The 14,985-nt window shown below is 46.7% G+C and overlaps 1 protein-coding gene across 2 annotated transcripts in view; it reads left to right on the top strand.

Annotated features, from left to right (window-relative positions):
* The window catches only part of ATP2C2 (ATPase secretory pathway Ca2+ transporting 2), a 147,293-nt gene that overhangs the window by 114,457 nt on the left and 17,851 nt on the right, over positions 1-14,985 (top strand). For both annotated transcript variants that reach the window (XM_063945715.1, XM_063945716.1), the window contains exons 19-21: positions 4,758-4,855; positions 4,943-4,993; positions 5,266-5,432. In XM_063945715.1, the coding sequence (XP_063801785.1) occupies positions 4,758-4,855; positions 4,943-4,993; positions 5,266-5,432 (316 nt within the window). The remainder of the gene's footprint in view (positions 1-4,757; positions 4,856-4,942; positions 4,994-5,265; positions 5,433-14,985) is intronic.

Raw genomic sequence — 14,985 nt, 5'->3', positions numbered from 1 at the left:
TCCTTCACTTCCTCTGTCTGCGTAATACTGCCCTCTAAAGGGGGGTACACACGTAGCAATGTGTGCTTAAATTCTAAGCAACCTGACTAGATTGCTTGGCAAAGAATCATACATCTCTCTGTGTGTATGCCCCACAGCGATAGCGATGCGCGGTGCTATCGCTGACACTAGATTGCTCACTTGACCGCTGGGTGAAGTGAGCACATCCCGTCCTCCCCCCTCACTCGGCACACATCGCGCTATGTGCTGAGCAGAAGGAGAGATGTGTGCTGAGCGTTCTGTGCTAGATCACTCCTCACACATCTCTACGTCCCAACTGCTAACAGTGTCTCTTAACCTGTCTGCTTAGCCCATCAACTAGGGCACCGGTTCAGCGCTGTTCTTGCGGTCCCCTTGTGGCGCCCTATAAATAAAGGGGAATACTATAGCTTGCAGTGACCTGCTCTGATAGCATGATCTAGATCAGGCATTCCCAACGTTGGTACTCAAAACACACTAACAAGGCAAATTTTAGTGATATCCAGGCTTCAGCAGAGATGGATAAATGAAAATAACTGAGGTACTACTTAAGTCACCTGTGCTAAAGCATGGATATCACTAAAAGCTGACCTGTTAGTGTGCCTTGAGGACGGAGGTTGGGAATGCCTGCTCTAGATATTAGAGTGCAATGATAGAATGCCTGCAATAGCCTGGTCGAATACAGCACTAGCTAGAAGATAATAATAGAATGCTGCAGTAGCCTGATCTGATGGGACGTTCTAACTAGTAGATTGCTTTGATATAATGCTGCAGTGTTCTGATAGAATGTTACAGTAGTACATTCCAGCTAGTACAGTGATCAAGTAGAATGCTGCTGCAAAATATTTTAGATAGTAGAGTGCTCTAGTAGAATGCTGCAGTAGCATATTCCAGCTAGTAGTGTGCTCTAGTAGAATGTTGCAGTAGTATATTCCAGTTAGTAGAGTGCTCTAGTAGAATGCTGCAGTAGTATATTCCAGTTAGTAGAGTGCTCTAGTAGAATGCTGCAGTAGTATATTTCAGCTAGTAGTGTGCTCTAGTAGAATGTTGCAGTAGTATATTCCAGTTAGTAGAGTGCTCTAGTAGAATGCTGCAGTAGTATATTCCAGTTAGTAGAGTGCTCTAGTAGAATGCTACAGTAGTATATTCCAGTTAGTAGTGTGCTCTAGTAGAATGCTGCAGTAGTATATTCCAGTTAGTAGTGTGCTCTAGTAGAATGCTGCAGTAGTATATTCCAGTTAGTAGTGTGCTCTAGTAGAATGCTGCAGTAGTATATTCCAGACAGTAGAGTGCTCTAGTAGAATGTTGCATTAGTATATTCCAGCTAGTAGAGTGCTCTAGTAGAATGCTGCAGTAGTATATTCCAGTTAGTAGAGTGCTCTAGTAGAATGCTACAGTAGTATATTCCAGTTAGTAGTGTGCTCTAGTAGAATGCTGCAGTAGTATATTCCAGACAGTAGAGTGCTCTAGTAGAATGCTGCAGTAGTATATTTCAGCTAGTAGTGTGCTCTAGTAGAATGCTGCAGTAGTATATTTCAGCTAGTAGTGTGCTCTAGTAGAATGTTGCAGTAGTATAGTCCAGCTAGTAGTGTACTCTAGTAGAATGCTGCAGTAGTATTTTCCACTTAGTAGAGTGCTCTAGTAGAATGCTGCAGTAGTATATTCCAGCTAGTAGAATGTTGCAGTAGTATATTCCAGCTAGTAGAGTGCTCTAGTAGAATGCTGCAGTAGTATATTCCAGCAAGTAGAGTGCTCTAGTAGAATGCTGCAGTAGTATATTCTAGAGATGAGCGGATTCGGTTTTACTCGGATTTACTCGGTTCTCAAAACGGCATCTTATTGGCTATTCAAAACACGTGACATCCTTGAGCCAATAAAATGCCGTTTTGAGAACCGAGTAAATCCGAGTAAAACCGAATCCGCTCATCTCTAGATATTCCAGCTAGTAGTGAGCTCTAGTAGAATGTTGCAGTAGTATATTCCAGCTAGTAGTGTGCTCTAGTAGAATGCTGCAGTAGTATTTTCCAGCTAGTAGAATGTTGCAGTAGTATATTCCAGCTCGTAGAGTGCTCTAGTAGAATGCTGCAGTAGTATATTCCAGCTAGTAGAGTGCTCTAGTAGAATGCTGCAGTAGTATATTCCAGCTAGTAGTGTGCTCTAGTAGAATGTTACAGTAGTATATTCCAGCTAGTAGTGTACTCTAGTAGAATGCTGCAGTAGTATTTTCCAGCTAGTAGAGTGCTCTAGTAGAATGCTGCAGTAGTATATTCCAGCTAGTAGAATGCTGCAGTAGTATATTCCAGCTAGTAGTGTGCTGTAGTAGAATGTTGCAGTAGTATATTCCAGCTAGTAGTGTACTGTAGTAGAATGTTGCAGTAGTATATTCGAGCTAGTAGTTGCTCTAGTAGAATGTTGCAGTAGTATATTCCAGCTAGTAGAATGTTGCAGTAGTATATTCCAGCTAGTAGTGTGCTGTAGTAGAATGTTGCAGTAGTATATTCCAGCTAGTAGTGTACTGTAGTAGAATGTTGCAGTAGTATATTCGAGCTAGTAGTGTGCTCTAGTAGAATGTTGCAGTAGTATAGTCTAGCTAGTAGTGTACTCTAGTAGAATGCTGCAGTAGTATTTTCCAGCTAGTAGAGTGCTCTAGTAGAATGCTGCAGTAGTATATTCCAGCTAGTAGAATGTTGCAGTAGTATATTCCAGCTCGTAGAGTGTAGTAGTATATTCCAGCTAGTAGAGTGCTCTAGTAGAATGCTGCAGTAGTATATTCCAGCTAGTAGAATGTTGCACTAGTATATTCCAGCTCGTAGTCTGCTCTAGTAGAATGCTGCAGTAGTATATTCCAGCTAGTAGAATGCTGCAGTAGTATATTCCAGACAGTAGAGTGCTCTAGTAGAATGTTGCATTAGTATATTCCAGCTAGTAGAGTGCTCTAGTAGAATGCTGCAGTAGTATATTCCAGACAGTAGAGTGCTCTAGTAGAATGTTGCATTAGTATATTCCAGCTAGTAGAGTGCTCTAGTAGAATGCTGCAGTAGTATATTCCAGTTAGTAGAGTGCTCTAGTAGAATGCTACAGTAGTATATTCCAGTTAGTAGTGTGCTCTAGTAGAATGCTGCAGTAGTATATTCCAGACAGTAGAGTGCTCTAGTAGAATGCTGCAGTAGTATATTTCAGCTAGTAGTGTGCTCTAGTAGAATGCTGCAGTAGTATATTTCAGCTAGTAGTGTGCTCTAGTAGAATGTTGCAGTAGTATAGTCCAGCTAGTAGTGTACTCTAGTAGAATGCTGCAGTAGTATTTTCCACTTAGTAGAGTGCTCTAGTAGAATGCTGCAGTAGTATATTCCAGCTAGTAGAATGTTGCAGTAGTATATTCCAGCTAGTAGAGTGCTCTAGTAGAATGCTGCAGTAGTATATTCTAGAGATGAGCGGATTCGGTTTTACTCGGATTTACTCGGTTCTCAAAACGGCATCTTATTGGCTATTCAAAACACGTGACATCCTTGAGCCAATAAAATGCCGTTTTGAGAACCGAGTAAATCCGAGTAAAACCGAATCCGCTCATCTCTAGATATTCCAGCTAGTAGTGAGCTCTAGTAGAATGTTGCAGTAGTATATTCCAGCTAGTAGTGTGCTCTAGTAGAATGCTGCAGTAGTATTTTCCAGCTAGTAGAATGTTGCAGTAGTATATTCCAGCTCGTAGAGTGCTCTAGTAGAATGCTGCAGTAGTATATTCCAGCTAGTAGAGTGCTCTAGTAGAATGCTGCAGTAGTATATTCCAGCTAGTAGTGTGCTTTAGTAGAATGTTACAGTAGTATATTCCAGCTAGTAGTGTACTCTAGTAGAATGCTGCAGTAGTATTTTCCAGCTAGTAGAGTGCTCTAGTAGAATGCTGCAGTAGTATATTCCAGCTAGTAGAATGCTGCAGTAGTATATTCCAGCTAGTAGTGTGCTGTAGTAGAATGTTGCAGTAGTATATTCCAGCTAGTAGTGTACTGTAGTAGAATGTTGCAGTAGTATATTCGAGCTAGTAGTTGCTCTAGTAGAATGTTGCAGTAGTATATTCCAGCTAGTAGAATGTTGCAGTAGTATATTCCAGCTAGTAGTGTGCTGTAGTAGAATGTTGCAGTAGTATATTCCAGCTAGTAGTGTACTGTAGTAGAATGTTGCAGTAGTATATTCGAGCTAGTAGTGTGCTCTAGTAGAATGTTGCAGTAGTATAGTCTAGCTAGTAGTGTACTCTAGTAGAATGCTGCAGTAGTATTTTCCAGCTAGTAGAGTGCTCTAGTAGAATGCTGCAGTAGTATATTCCAGCTAGTAGAATGTTGCAGTAGTATATTCCAGCTCGTAGAGTGTAGTAGTATATTCCAGCTAGTAGAGTGCTCTAGTAGAATGCTGCAGTAGTATATTCCAGCTAGTAGAATGTTGCACTAGTATATTCCAGCTCGTAGTCTGCTCTAGTAGAATGCTGCAGTAGTATATTCCAGCTAGTAGAATGCTGCAGTAGTATATTCCAGCTAGTAGAATGTTGCACTAGTATATTCCAGCTCGTAGCCTGCTCTAGTAGAATGTTGCAGTAGTATATTCCAGCTCGTAGAGTGCTCTGATAGAATGCTGCAATAGCCTTGTCTGGTAAGATGTTCTAGTCCTGAGAGAATGCTCTAGATATTAAATTACATATAGAATTAGCTGGCAGTCTCTTACATCTCTTCACACATTTCCCATGTCTCATTCAGGCAGGAACATCGGTCTGTCTAATGGACATCTGAAAGCTATTTCTGGAGAAGAACTAGATCGCCTGGATGAAGCTGCTCTGTCCTTAGTGGTTACCAAGGTCTCGCTGCAGCTTTAGAATCCTTCTAGGCCGTTGTTTTTAGCCATCATAAACTCTAGAACTAACAGTGGTTTGTGTAATTGCCAGGTGTCTGTGTTCTACAGGACCAGCCCAAAGCACAAGCTGAAGATCATCAAGGTACGGTAATGCACAAAGTGATATTCCTGTAATGTAACGCACAGCGCCATAGGCAGGGGAAGTGGCTGGCTGTCCACCTACGACTCAGGTCAGGGAAACCCTTCTCCGAGGGGGCCACTGGGGAGAATGAAGATAGAAATGTATTGCACGCCCGCAGCAGATGGGACGCCGGCCTCTCTGTAATTCTATGTCCATAATCTGCACATTGATTTTGAACTGTGGGTTTGACGGCTGCGCTAAGGTGATGTAACAGATCCGCTGTGTGTACTCAGGCTCTGCAGCGCACGGGGGCCATCGTTGGCATGACCGGGGATGGCGTGAATGATGCCGTCGCTCTCAAGTCGGCTGATATTGGTGTGGCAATGGGGAAAACGGGGACAGACGTCAGTAAGGAGGCAGCAGACATGATCCTGGTGGACGATGATTTCTCAACGATCATGTAAGTAAATGAAATCTCCCACAGCACTGACCCTGATCTTTCTGTCATTCTGTCTGTGACGCTTGTAGGAGCAGCTCTGCTAAATAATACAGATATTCCCGACGTTACAGAGCAAAAGTTAGTGGTTAGAATATACTGTATCACCATGTACCTATCAGGGGTAGATGAGACTGCAATGTTCTGCAGATCTCCAGAGAGGTCAGTAATATACAGTAATAAGCTGCAGAATATATCACTATGTATCTGTCGGGATAGATGAGATGTTCTGCAGATCTCTATAGAGGTCAGTGATGTAATACTCTACAGAGTATATCACTATGTTATGTCAGAAGGTAGATGGGACAGAGTAATGTTCTGCAGATCACTAGAGAGGTCAGTAATGTAATACTCTACAGAATATATCAGTATGTACCTGTCAGAAGGTAGATGGGCCAGAGCAATGTTCTGCAGATCACTGGAGAGGTCAGTAATGCAATAATCTGCAGAATATATCACTATGTATCTGTCGGGGGATAGATGGGATGTTCTGCAGATCTCTGTAGAGGTCAGTGATGTAATACTCTACAGAGTATATCACTATGTACCTGTCAGGGGGTAGATGGGACAGAGCAATGTTCTGCAGATCACTAGAGAGGTCAGTAGTCCTGTCTGTAAGATATTAGTGTATCAGCTACAGGTGACGGTCTGCAGTAATCTCCCTGTGATATTCTGTATGATAATAGATTACAGGTCAGTGCGCTCTGTTCCCGGAATACAAGAAGCGCTCGCAGTCCGGTCACCCCTCTTGTAGTGTTTGCATTGAGTCTATATTGACTCTGAGTTAACAGCTGAGACAAGTAACATTTCCATTCCATTAAGCAGCATTAAGGGCCACAAGCGGATGTGTAGTGCTGGATAATTGAGCATAAATCTCTGTATAACGCTCCCCCATCTGTACTGTAGCGGCTCTCACCCCGTATGGTGATTACTCACAAGTGAAGGGTCCTGTATTTGTAGAAACCACGCGCGGAGACAGCTGTCTTCTGGTCAAACAAATCGCTAATCTGCTTTCCTGACATTTTATATTTAGCGTTTATTAGTGTTAGAATTAGAGCAGAAACCTGTAATATAGACTATTATGCTTCTACTTAGAACAAGGGTGGTCATTCAGACCCCATCGCTGCTGTGTGTTTTCGTAGGGGGCGCGGTGTGCGGGAGGGTCGGCCCTGACATGCTGGGCGGACTAGCCCTGTGCTGGGCGTCCCCCCGCATGTCTGTGCGAAAATTCCACCAGACAGCGGACAGCTGCAAATTTGTTCGCAACTCACTCACCATCGAATGATTTTTCCAGTCTGTGCGTAGCCCAGGACTTACTCCTACAGTGCGATACAAACAGGCTGATCGGGGCCCAGAGCTGACGTCAGACACTCGCCCTGAAAACGCTTGAGAATGCCTGCATTTTCTCTTACGTCCTAGAGGATGCTGGGGACTCCATAAGGACCATGGGATATAGACGGGCTCCACTGGAGACATGGGCACTACAAAGAACTTTAGATGGGTGTGCACTGGCTCCTCCCTCTATGCCCCTCCTCCAGACCCCAGTTAGATACTGTGCCCAGAGGAGACTGGGTGCATTACAGGGAGCTCTCCTGAGTTGCTCTGAAAAAGAATTTTGTTAGGTTTTTTATATTCAGGGAGCACTGCTGGCAACAGGCTCCCTGCATCGTGGGACTGAGAAGAGAGAGAAGCAGACCTACTTAAATGATAGGCTCTGCTTCTTAGGCTACTGGACACCATTAGCTCCAGAGGGTCGGAACGCAGGTCTCACCCTCGCCGTTCGTCCCGGAGCAGCGCCACCGTCCTCCTCACAGAGCCAGAAGATAGAAGCCGGGTGAGTATTAGAAGAAAGAAGACTTCAAAGGCGGCAGAAGACTTCAGTTCTTTTCTGAGGTAACGCTGCGCGCCATTGCTCCCACACACAACACACACTGCAGGCACTGATGGGTGCAGGGCGCAGGGGGGGCGCCCTGGGCAGCAATAATAAACCTCTAGGACTGGCTAATATAGTTATATAGGCTGCGGAGGCAGTAGATTATACAATCCCCCGCCAGTATTGAAAATTTGAGCAGGACCGAAGCCCGCCGCTGAGGGGGCGGAGCTTGATCCCACAGCACTAACCAGCGCCATTTTCTCCACAGCACACTGCAGAGAAGCTGGCTCCCCGGACTCTTCCCTGCTGAACACGGTGACAGAGGGCAAAAAGAGGGGGAGGGCACTTATAATTGGCGCAGTGAGGGTGGGTGTATATATATATATATATATAAGCGCTGTTTATATGGGAATTTGATTTCCAGTGTCAGTTGGCGCTGGGTGTGTGCTGGCATACTCTCTCCAAGGGGCCTTATTGGGGAACTATCTCCATATACATATATCCCTGTGGGTGTCGGTACGCGTGTGTCGGCATGTCTGAAGCGGAAGGCTCTTCTAAGGAGGAGGTGTAGCAGATGATTGTGGTGTCTCCGTCGGCAACGCCGACACCTGATTGGTTGGATATGTGGAATGTTTTAAATGCAAATGTGACTTTGTTGCATAAGAGATTGGACAAAGCAGAGTCCAGAGATAATACAGGGAGTCAATCAATGGCTTTGACGGTGTCACAGGGCCCTTCAGGGTCTCAAAAACGTCCCCTATCCCAAATAGCAGACACTGATACCGACACGGATTCTGACTCCAGTGTCGACTACGATGAGGCAAGGTTACACCCAAGGGTGGCCAAAAGTATTCATTATATGATTATTGCAATAAAAGATGTTTTGCATATCACAGATGACCCCTCGGTCCCTGACACGAGGGTATGCATGTTTAAGGAAAAGAAACCTGAGGTAACCTTTCCCCCATCTCATGAGCTAAACGCGTTATTTGAAAAGGCTTGGGAAACTCCAGACAAAAAAATGCAGATTCCCAAGAGAATTCTTATGGCGTATCCTTTCCCTGCACAGGACAGGGTACGGTGGGAATCCTCGCCCAGGGTGGACAAGGCGTTAACGCGCTTATCCAAGAAGGTGGCGCTACAGTCTCCAGACACGGCAGCCCTCAAGGATCCTGCTGATCGCAGGCAGGAAACTACCTTAAAATCAATTTATACACATACAGGTGCTTTGCTCAGACCGGCAATAGCATCGGCTTGGGTTTGTAGTGCGGTAGCAGCTTGGACAGATACCTTGTCAGCTGACATTGATACCCTAGATAGGGATACCATTTTATTGACCTTAGGTCACATCAAAGACGCAGTCTTATATATGAGAGACGCTCAGAGAGACGATGGCCTACTAGGTTCAAGGGCCAACGCCATGGCGATTTCGGCTAGGCGAGCACTGTGGACCCGCCAATGGACGGGTGATGCTGACTCAAAGAGGCATATGGAAGTTTTGCCTTACAAAGGTGATGTTTTATTTGGGGAAGGTCTTGCGGACCTGGTTTCCACAGCTACCGCGGGTAAATCTACTTTTTTGCCTTATATTCCCCCACAGCAAAAGAAAACACCACAGTATCAGATGCAGTCCTTTCGGTCGCACAAGTCCAGAAGAGGTCGAGGCTCTTCCTTCCTCGCCAGAGGTAAGGGTAGAGGGAAAAGAATGCCTGCTACGGCTAGTTCCCAAGAACAGAAGTCCTCCCCGGCTTCTACTAAATGCACCGCATGACGCTGGGGCTCCACTGAGGGAGTCCGCATCGGTGGGGGCACGTCTTCGACTCTTCAGCCACATCTGGGTTCAGTCGGACGTGGATCCTTGGGCGATGGAAATTGTATCCCAAGGCTACAAGCTGGAATTCGAAGACGTGCCTCCTCGCCGATTCTTCAAATCGGCTTTACGGGATCAGTACTAAATGCCGCCGGCCGGAATCCCGGCGGTCGAAATACCGACGCCGGAATCCCGACCACACAATCCCGACAGGGGTGGCGAGCAGAACACAGCCCCTTGCGGGCTCGCTTCGCTCGCCACACTATTATATTCTCTCTCTATGGGTGTCGTGGACACCCACGGAGGGAGAATATGTTGGGATTGTGGCGGTCGGGATTCCGGCGACGGTATTTCGACCGCCGGGATTCCGGCCGGCGGCATCTTGACCGCATCCCGGCTTTACCAGCTTCTCCCCCAGAGAGGGAGATAGTTTTGGCTGCAATTCAAAAGCTGTGTCAACAGCAAGTGATTATCAAGGTTCCCCTAATACAACAGGGAAAAGGGTATTATTCAACCCTGTTTGTGGTCCCGAAACCGGATGGCTCGGTCAGTCCCATTCTAAATTTAAAATCCCTAAACCTGTACTTAAAAAGGTTCAAGTTCAAGATGGAATCGCTCAGGGCAGTTATCTCCAGCCTGGAAGGGGGGGATTTTATGGTGTCACTAGACATAAAGGATGCATACCTTCACATCCCCATATATCCTCCTCATCAGGCATACCTGAGATTCGCTGTACAGGACTGTCATTACCAGTTTCAGACGTTGCCGTTTGGGCTTTCCACAGCCCCGGGGGTTTTCACCAAGGTAATGGCGGAAATGATGGTGCTCCTGCGCAGGCGAGGAGTCACAATTATCCCGTACTTGGACGATCTCCTGATAAAAGCGAGATCAAAGGAACAGTTGCAGAAGAGCGTGTCGCTCTCCCTGAGAGTGCTGCAGCAGCATGGTTGGATTATAAATCTACCAAAGTCACAGTTGATTCCAACGACTCGACTGTCTTTCTTAGGCATGATTCTGGACACGGAACAGAAGAGGGTTTTTCTCCCAAAGGAAAAAGTCCAGGAACTCCAGAACATGGTCAGAGACCTGCTAAAACCAAAAAGAGTGTCAGTCCATCAATGCACTCGAGTACTGGGGAAAATGGTGGCGACCTACGAGGCCATCCCCTTCGGCAGGTTTCATGCGAGGACTTTTCAGTGGGACCTTCTGGGCAAGTGGTCCGGGTCCCATCTTCAAATACATCAGAAAATAACCCTGTCCCCCAGGGCCAGGGTGTCTCTCCTGTGGTGGCTGCAGAGTGCTCACCTTCTAGAGGGTCGCAGGTTCGGCATTCAAGACTGGGTGTTGGTGACCACGGACGCGAGCCTCCGAGGATGGGGAGCAGTCACACAAGGGAGGAATTTGCAGGGACTATGGTCAAGCCAGGAGGCTTGTCTACACATCAACGTACTGGAATTAAGGACCATATACAACGGCCTACGACAAGCGGAGAATCTTCTTCGCGACCCACCAGTTCTGATTCAATCAGACAACGTCACAGCCGTGGCTCATGTAAACCGCCAAGGCGGGACAAGGAGCAGAGTGGCAATGGCGGAAGCCACCAGGATTCTGTGCTGGGCAGAAAATCACGTAAGCGCTCTGTCAGCGGTATTCATTCCGGGAGTGGACAACTGGGAAGCAGACTTCCTCAGCAGACATAATCTCCATCCAGGAGAGTGGGAACTTCATCAAGAAGTTTTTGCAGAGTTAACAAGTCTTTGGGGACTTCCTCAAATAGACATGATGGCGTCACGCCTCAACAAGAAACTTCGGAGGTATTGTGCCAGGTCAAGGGACCCTCAGGCAGTAGCGGTGGACGCCCTGGTGACACCGTGGGTGTTCCAGTCTGTCTATGTGTTCCCTCCTCTTCCGCTCATCTCAAAAATATTGAGAATCATAAGACGAACAAGAGTGCAGACAATACTCATTGTTCCAGATTGGCCTCGAAGGGCCTGGTATTCGGATCTTCAGGAAATGCTCACAGACGATCCGTGGCCTCTTCCTCGCAGAGAGGACCTGTTGCAACAGGGGCCCTGCGTGTTCCAAGACTTACCGCGGTTACGTTTGACGGCATGGCGGTGGAACGCCGAATCCTAGCTGGGAAAGGTATTCCGGAGGAGGTCATCCCTACTCTGATAAAGGCTAGGAAGGAGGTGACTGCTAAACATTATCACCGTATCTGGAGGAAGTATGTATCTTGGTGTGAAGCTAGGAATGCTCCTACGGAAGATTTCCACTTGGCCCGTTTTCTCCACTTTCTACAGACAGGAGTGGATATGGGCCTGAAGTTAGGCTCCATTAAGGTACAGATTTCGGCCCTGTCTATATTCTTCCAGAAGGAATTGGCTTCTCTCCCAGAAGTCCAGACTTGTGTAAAGGGAGTGCTACACATCCAGCCTCCTTTTGTGCTCTTAGTGGCACCATGGGACCTTAACGTGGTGTTACAGTTCCTAAAATCTCGCTGGTTTGAGCCTCTTCAAACAGTTGAATTAAAATTTCTCACTTGGAAGGTGGTCATGTTGTTGGCCTTGGCATCTGCTAGGCGGGTGTCCGAATTGGAGGCTTTGTCTCATAAGAGCCCCCATCTCATTTTCCATGTGGATAGAGCTGAGTTGAGGACTCGTCCTCAATTTTTGCCTAAGGTGGTGTCATCGTTTCATACGAACCAACCTATTGTGGTGCCTGTGGCTACAAGAGACTTGGAGGATTCCAAGTCCCTTGATGTAGTCAGGGCCTTAAAAATTTACTTAGCCAGGACGGCTTGGATTAGGATAACAGAGGCTCTGTTTATCCTGTATGCAGCCAACAAGGTTGGCGCTCCTGCTTCTAAACAGACTATTGCTCGCTGGATCTGTAACACGATTCAGCAGGCTCATTCTACGGCTGGATTGCCGTTACCAAATTCGGTAAAGGCCCATTCCACTAGGAAGGTGGGCTCTTCTTGGGCAACTGCCCGTGGCGTCTCGGCTTTACAGCTTTGCCGAGCGGCTACTTGGTCGGGTTCAAACACTTTTGCAAAATTCTACAAGTTTGATACCCTGGCTGATGAGGACCTTATGTTTACTCAATCGGTGCTGCAGAGTCATCTGCACTCTCCCGCCCGGTTGGGAGCTTTGGTATAATCCCCATGGTCCTTACGGAGTCCCCAGCATCCTCTAGGACGTAAGAGAAAATAAGATTTTAAACCTACCGGTAAATCTTTTTCTCCTAATCCGTAGAGGATGCTGGGCGCCCGTCCCAGTGCGGACATATTTCTGCATGACTTGTATATAGTTGTTGCTTACATAAGGGTTATGTTACAGTTAAGATCAGTTGTTGACTGATACTGTTTTATTCATACTGTTATCTGGTTTAGTATATTCCAGGTTATACGGTGTGGATGGTATGGGCTGGTATGAATCTTGCCCCTAGATTAACAAAATCCTTTCCTCGTACTGTCCGTGTCCTCTGGGCACAGTTTCTCTAACTGAGGTCTGGAGGAGGGGCATAGAGGGAGGAGCCAGTGCACACCCATCTAAAGTTCTTTGTAGTGTCTATACCCCATGGTCCTTACGGAGTCCCTAGCATCCTCTACGGACTAGGAGAAAAAGATTTACCGGTAGGTTTAAAATCTTATTTTTTCCCCAACACTCCCTGAAAACGGTCAGTTACACCCACAAACGTCCGCTTCCTGTCAATCACCTTGCAATCGAAATTTAAGCACCATCCTGTCGCTGTTCGGCGACGCTCCTGTGCATTGCGGTGTATAGCATTCGATAATCGGCCGCTGTGCGAATTCGCACAGCAGCGATCAGATCTGAATCGGGCCCAATATTGGGAGAACTGAGCATCACTGCTCTATATAAAGCGCCTCTAAACTGCACTCCAGTGGCCCCTAGTGGATGAAGGAGAAAATAAGATTTTACTTACCGATAAATCTATTTCTCGTAGTCCGTAGTGGATGCTGGGACTCCGTAAGGACCATGGGGAATAGCGGCTCCGCAGGAGACAGGGCACAAAATAAAAGCTTGAGATATCAGGTGGTGTGCACTGGCTCCTCCCCCTATGACCCTCCTCCAAGCCAGTTAGGATACTGTGCCCGGACGAGCGTACATAATAAGGAAGGATATTGAATCCCGGGTAAGACTCATACCAGCCACACCAATCACACCGTACAACTCGTGATCTGAACCCAGTTAACAGTATGATAAATTTAAAGGAGCCTCTGAAAGGATGGCTCAACAATAATAACCCGAATTTTTTGTAACAATAACTATATACAAGTATTGCAGACAATCCGCACTAGGGATGGGCGCCCAGCATCCACTACGGACTACGAGAAATAGATTTATCGGTAAGTAAAATCTTATTTTCTCTAACGTCCTAAGTGGATGCTGGGACTCCGTAAGGACCATGGGGATTATACCAAAGCTCCCAAACGGGCGGGAGAGTGCGGATGACTCTGCAGCACCGAATGAGAGAACTCCAGGTCCTCCTCAGCCAGGGTATCAAATTTGTAGAATTTAGCAAACGTGTTTGCCCCTGACCAAGTAGCTGCTCGGCAAAGTTGTAAAGCCGAGACCCCTCGGGCAGCCGCCCAAGATGAGCCCACTTTCCTTGTGGAATGGGCTTTTACTGATTTTGGCTGTGGCAATCCTGCCACGGAATGTGCAAGCTGAATTGTACTACAAATCCAACGAGCAATCGTCTGCTTTGAAGCAGGAGCACCCAGCTTGTTGGGTGCATACAGGATAAACAGCGAGTCAGTTTTCCTGACTCCAGCCGTCCTGGAAACATATATTTTCAAGGCCCTGACAACGTCCAGCAACTTAGAGTCCTCTAAGTCCCTAGTAGCCGCAGGTACCACAATAGGTTGGTTCATGTGAAATGCAGAAACCACCTTAGGTAGAAATTGAGGACGAGTCCTCAATTCCGCCCTGTCAGAATGAAAATTTAGGTAAGGGCTTTTACATGATAAAGCCGCCAATTCTGACACACGCCTAGCTGAAGCCAAGGCCAACAGCATCGACACCTTCCACGTGAGATATTTTAAATCTACCGTAGACAATGGTTCAAACCAGTGTGATTTTAGAAATCTCAACACAACATTGAGATCCCAAGGTGCCACTGGAGGCACAAAAGGAGGCTGTATGTGCAGCACCCCTTTCACAAATGTCTGAACTTCAGGTACTGAAGCCAGTTCTTTCTGGAAGAATATCGACAGGGCCGAAATTTGAACCTTAATGGACCCTAATTTTAGGCCCATAGACAGTCCTGTTTGCAGGAAATGCAAGAAACGACCCAGTTGAAATTCCTGTGTAGGGGCCTTCTTGGCCTCACACCACGCAACATATTTACGCCAAATGCGGTGATAATGTTTTGCGGTTACTTCCTTTCTGGCTTTTACCAGAGTAGGGATGACTTCTTCTGGAATGCCCTTGTCCTTCAGGATCCGGCGTTCAACCGCCATGCCGTCAAACGCAGCCGCGGTAAGTCTTGGAACAGACAAGGCCCCTGCAGTAGCAGGTCCTGTCTTAGAAGTAGAGGCCACGGTTCGTCCGTGAGCATCTCTTGAAGTTCCGGGTACCAAGACCTTCTTGGCCAATCCGGAACCACGAGTATAGTTCTTACTCCTCTCCTTCCTATGATTCTCAATACTTTCGGTATGAGGGGCAGAAGAGGGAATACATACACTGACTGGTACACCCACGGCGTTACCAGAGCGTCCACTGCTATTGCCTGAGGGTCCCTTGACCTGGCGCAATATCTGTCCAGTTTTTTGTTTAGACGTGACGCCATCATGTCCACCTTTGGTC

Source organism: Pseudophryne corroboree, chromosome 11, assembly GCF_028390025.1.
Source record: "Pseudophryne corroboree isolate aPseCor3 chromosome 11, aPseCor3.hap2, whole genome shotgun sequence".
Taxonomy (NCBI): Eukaryota; Metazoa; Chordata; class Amphibia; order Anura; family Myobatrachidae; genus Pseudophryne; species Pseudophryne corroboree.
This window is presented reverse-complemented; position numbering and strand designations above follow the sequence as displayed.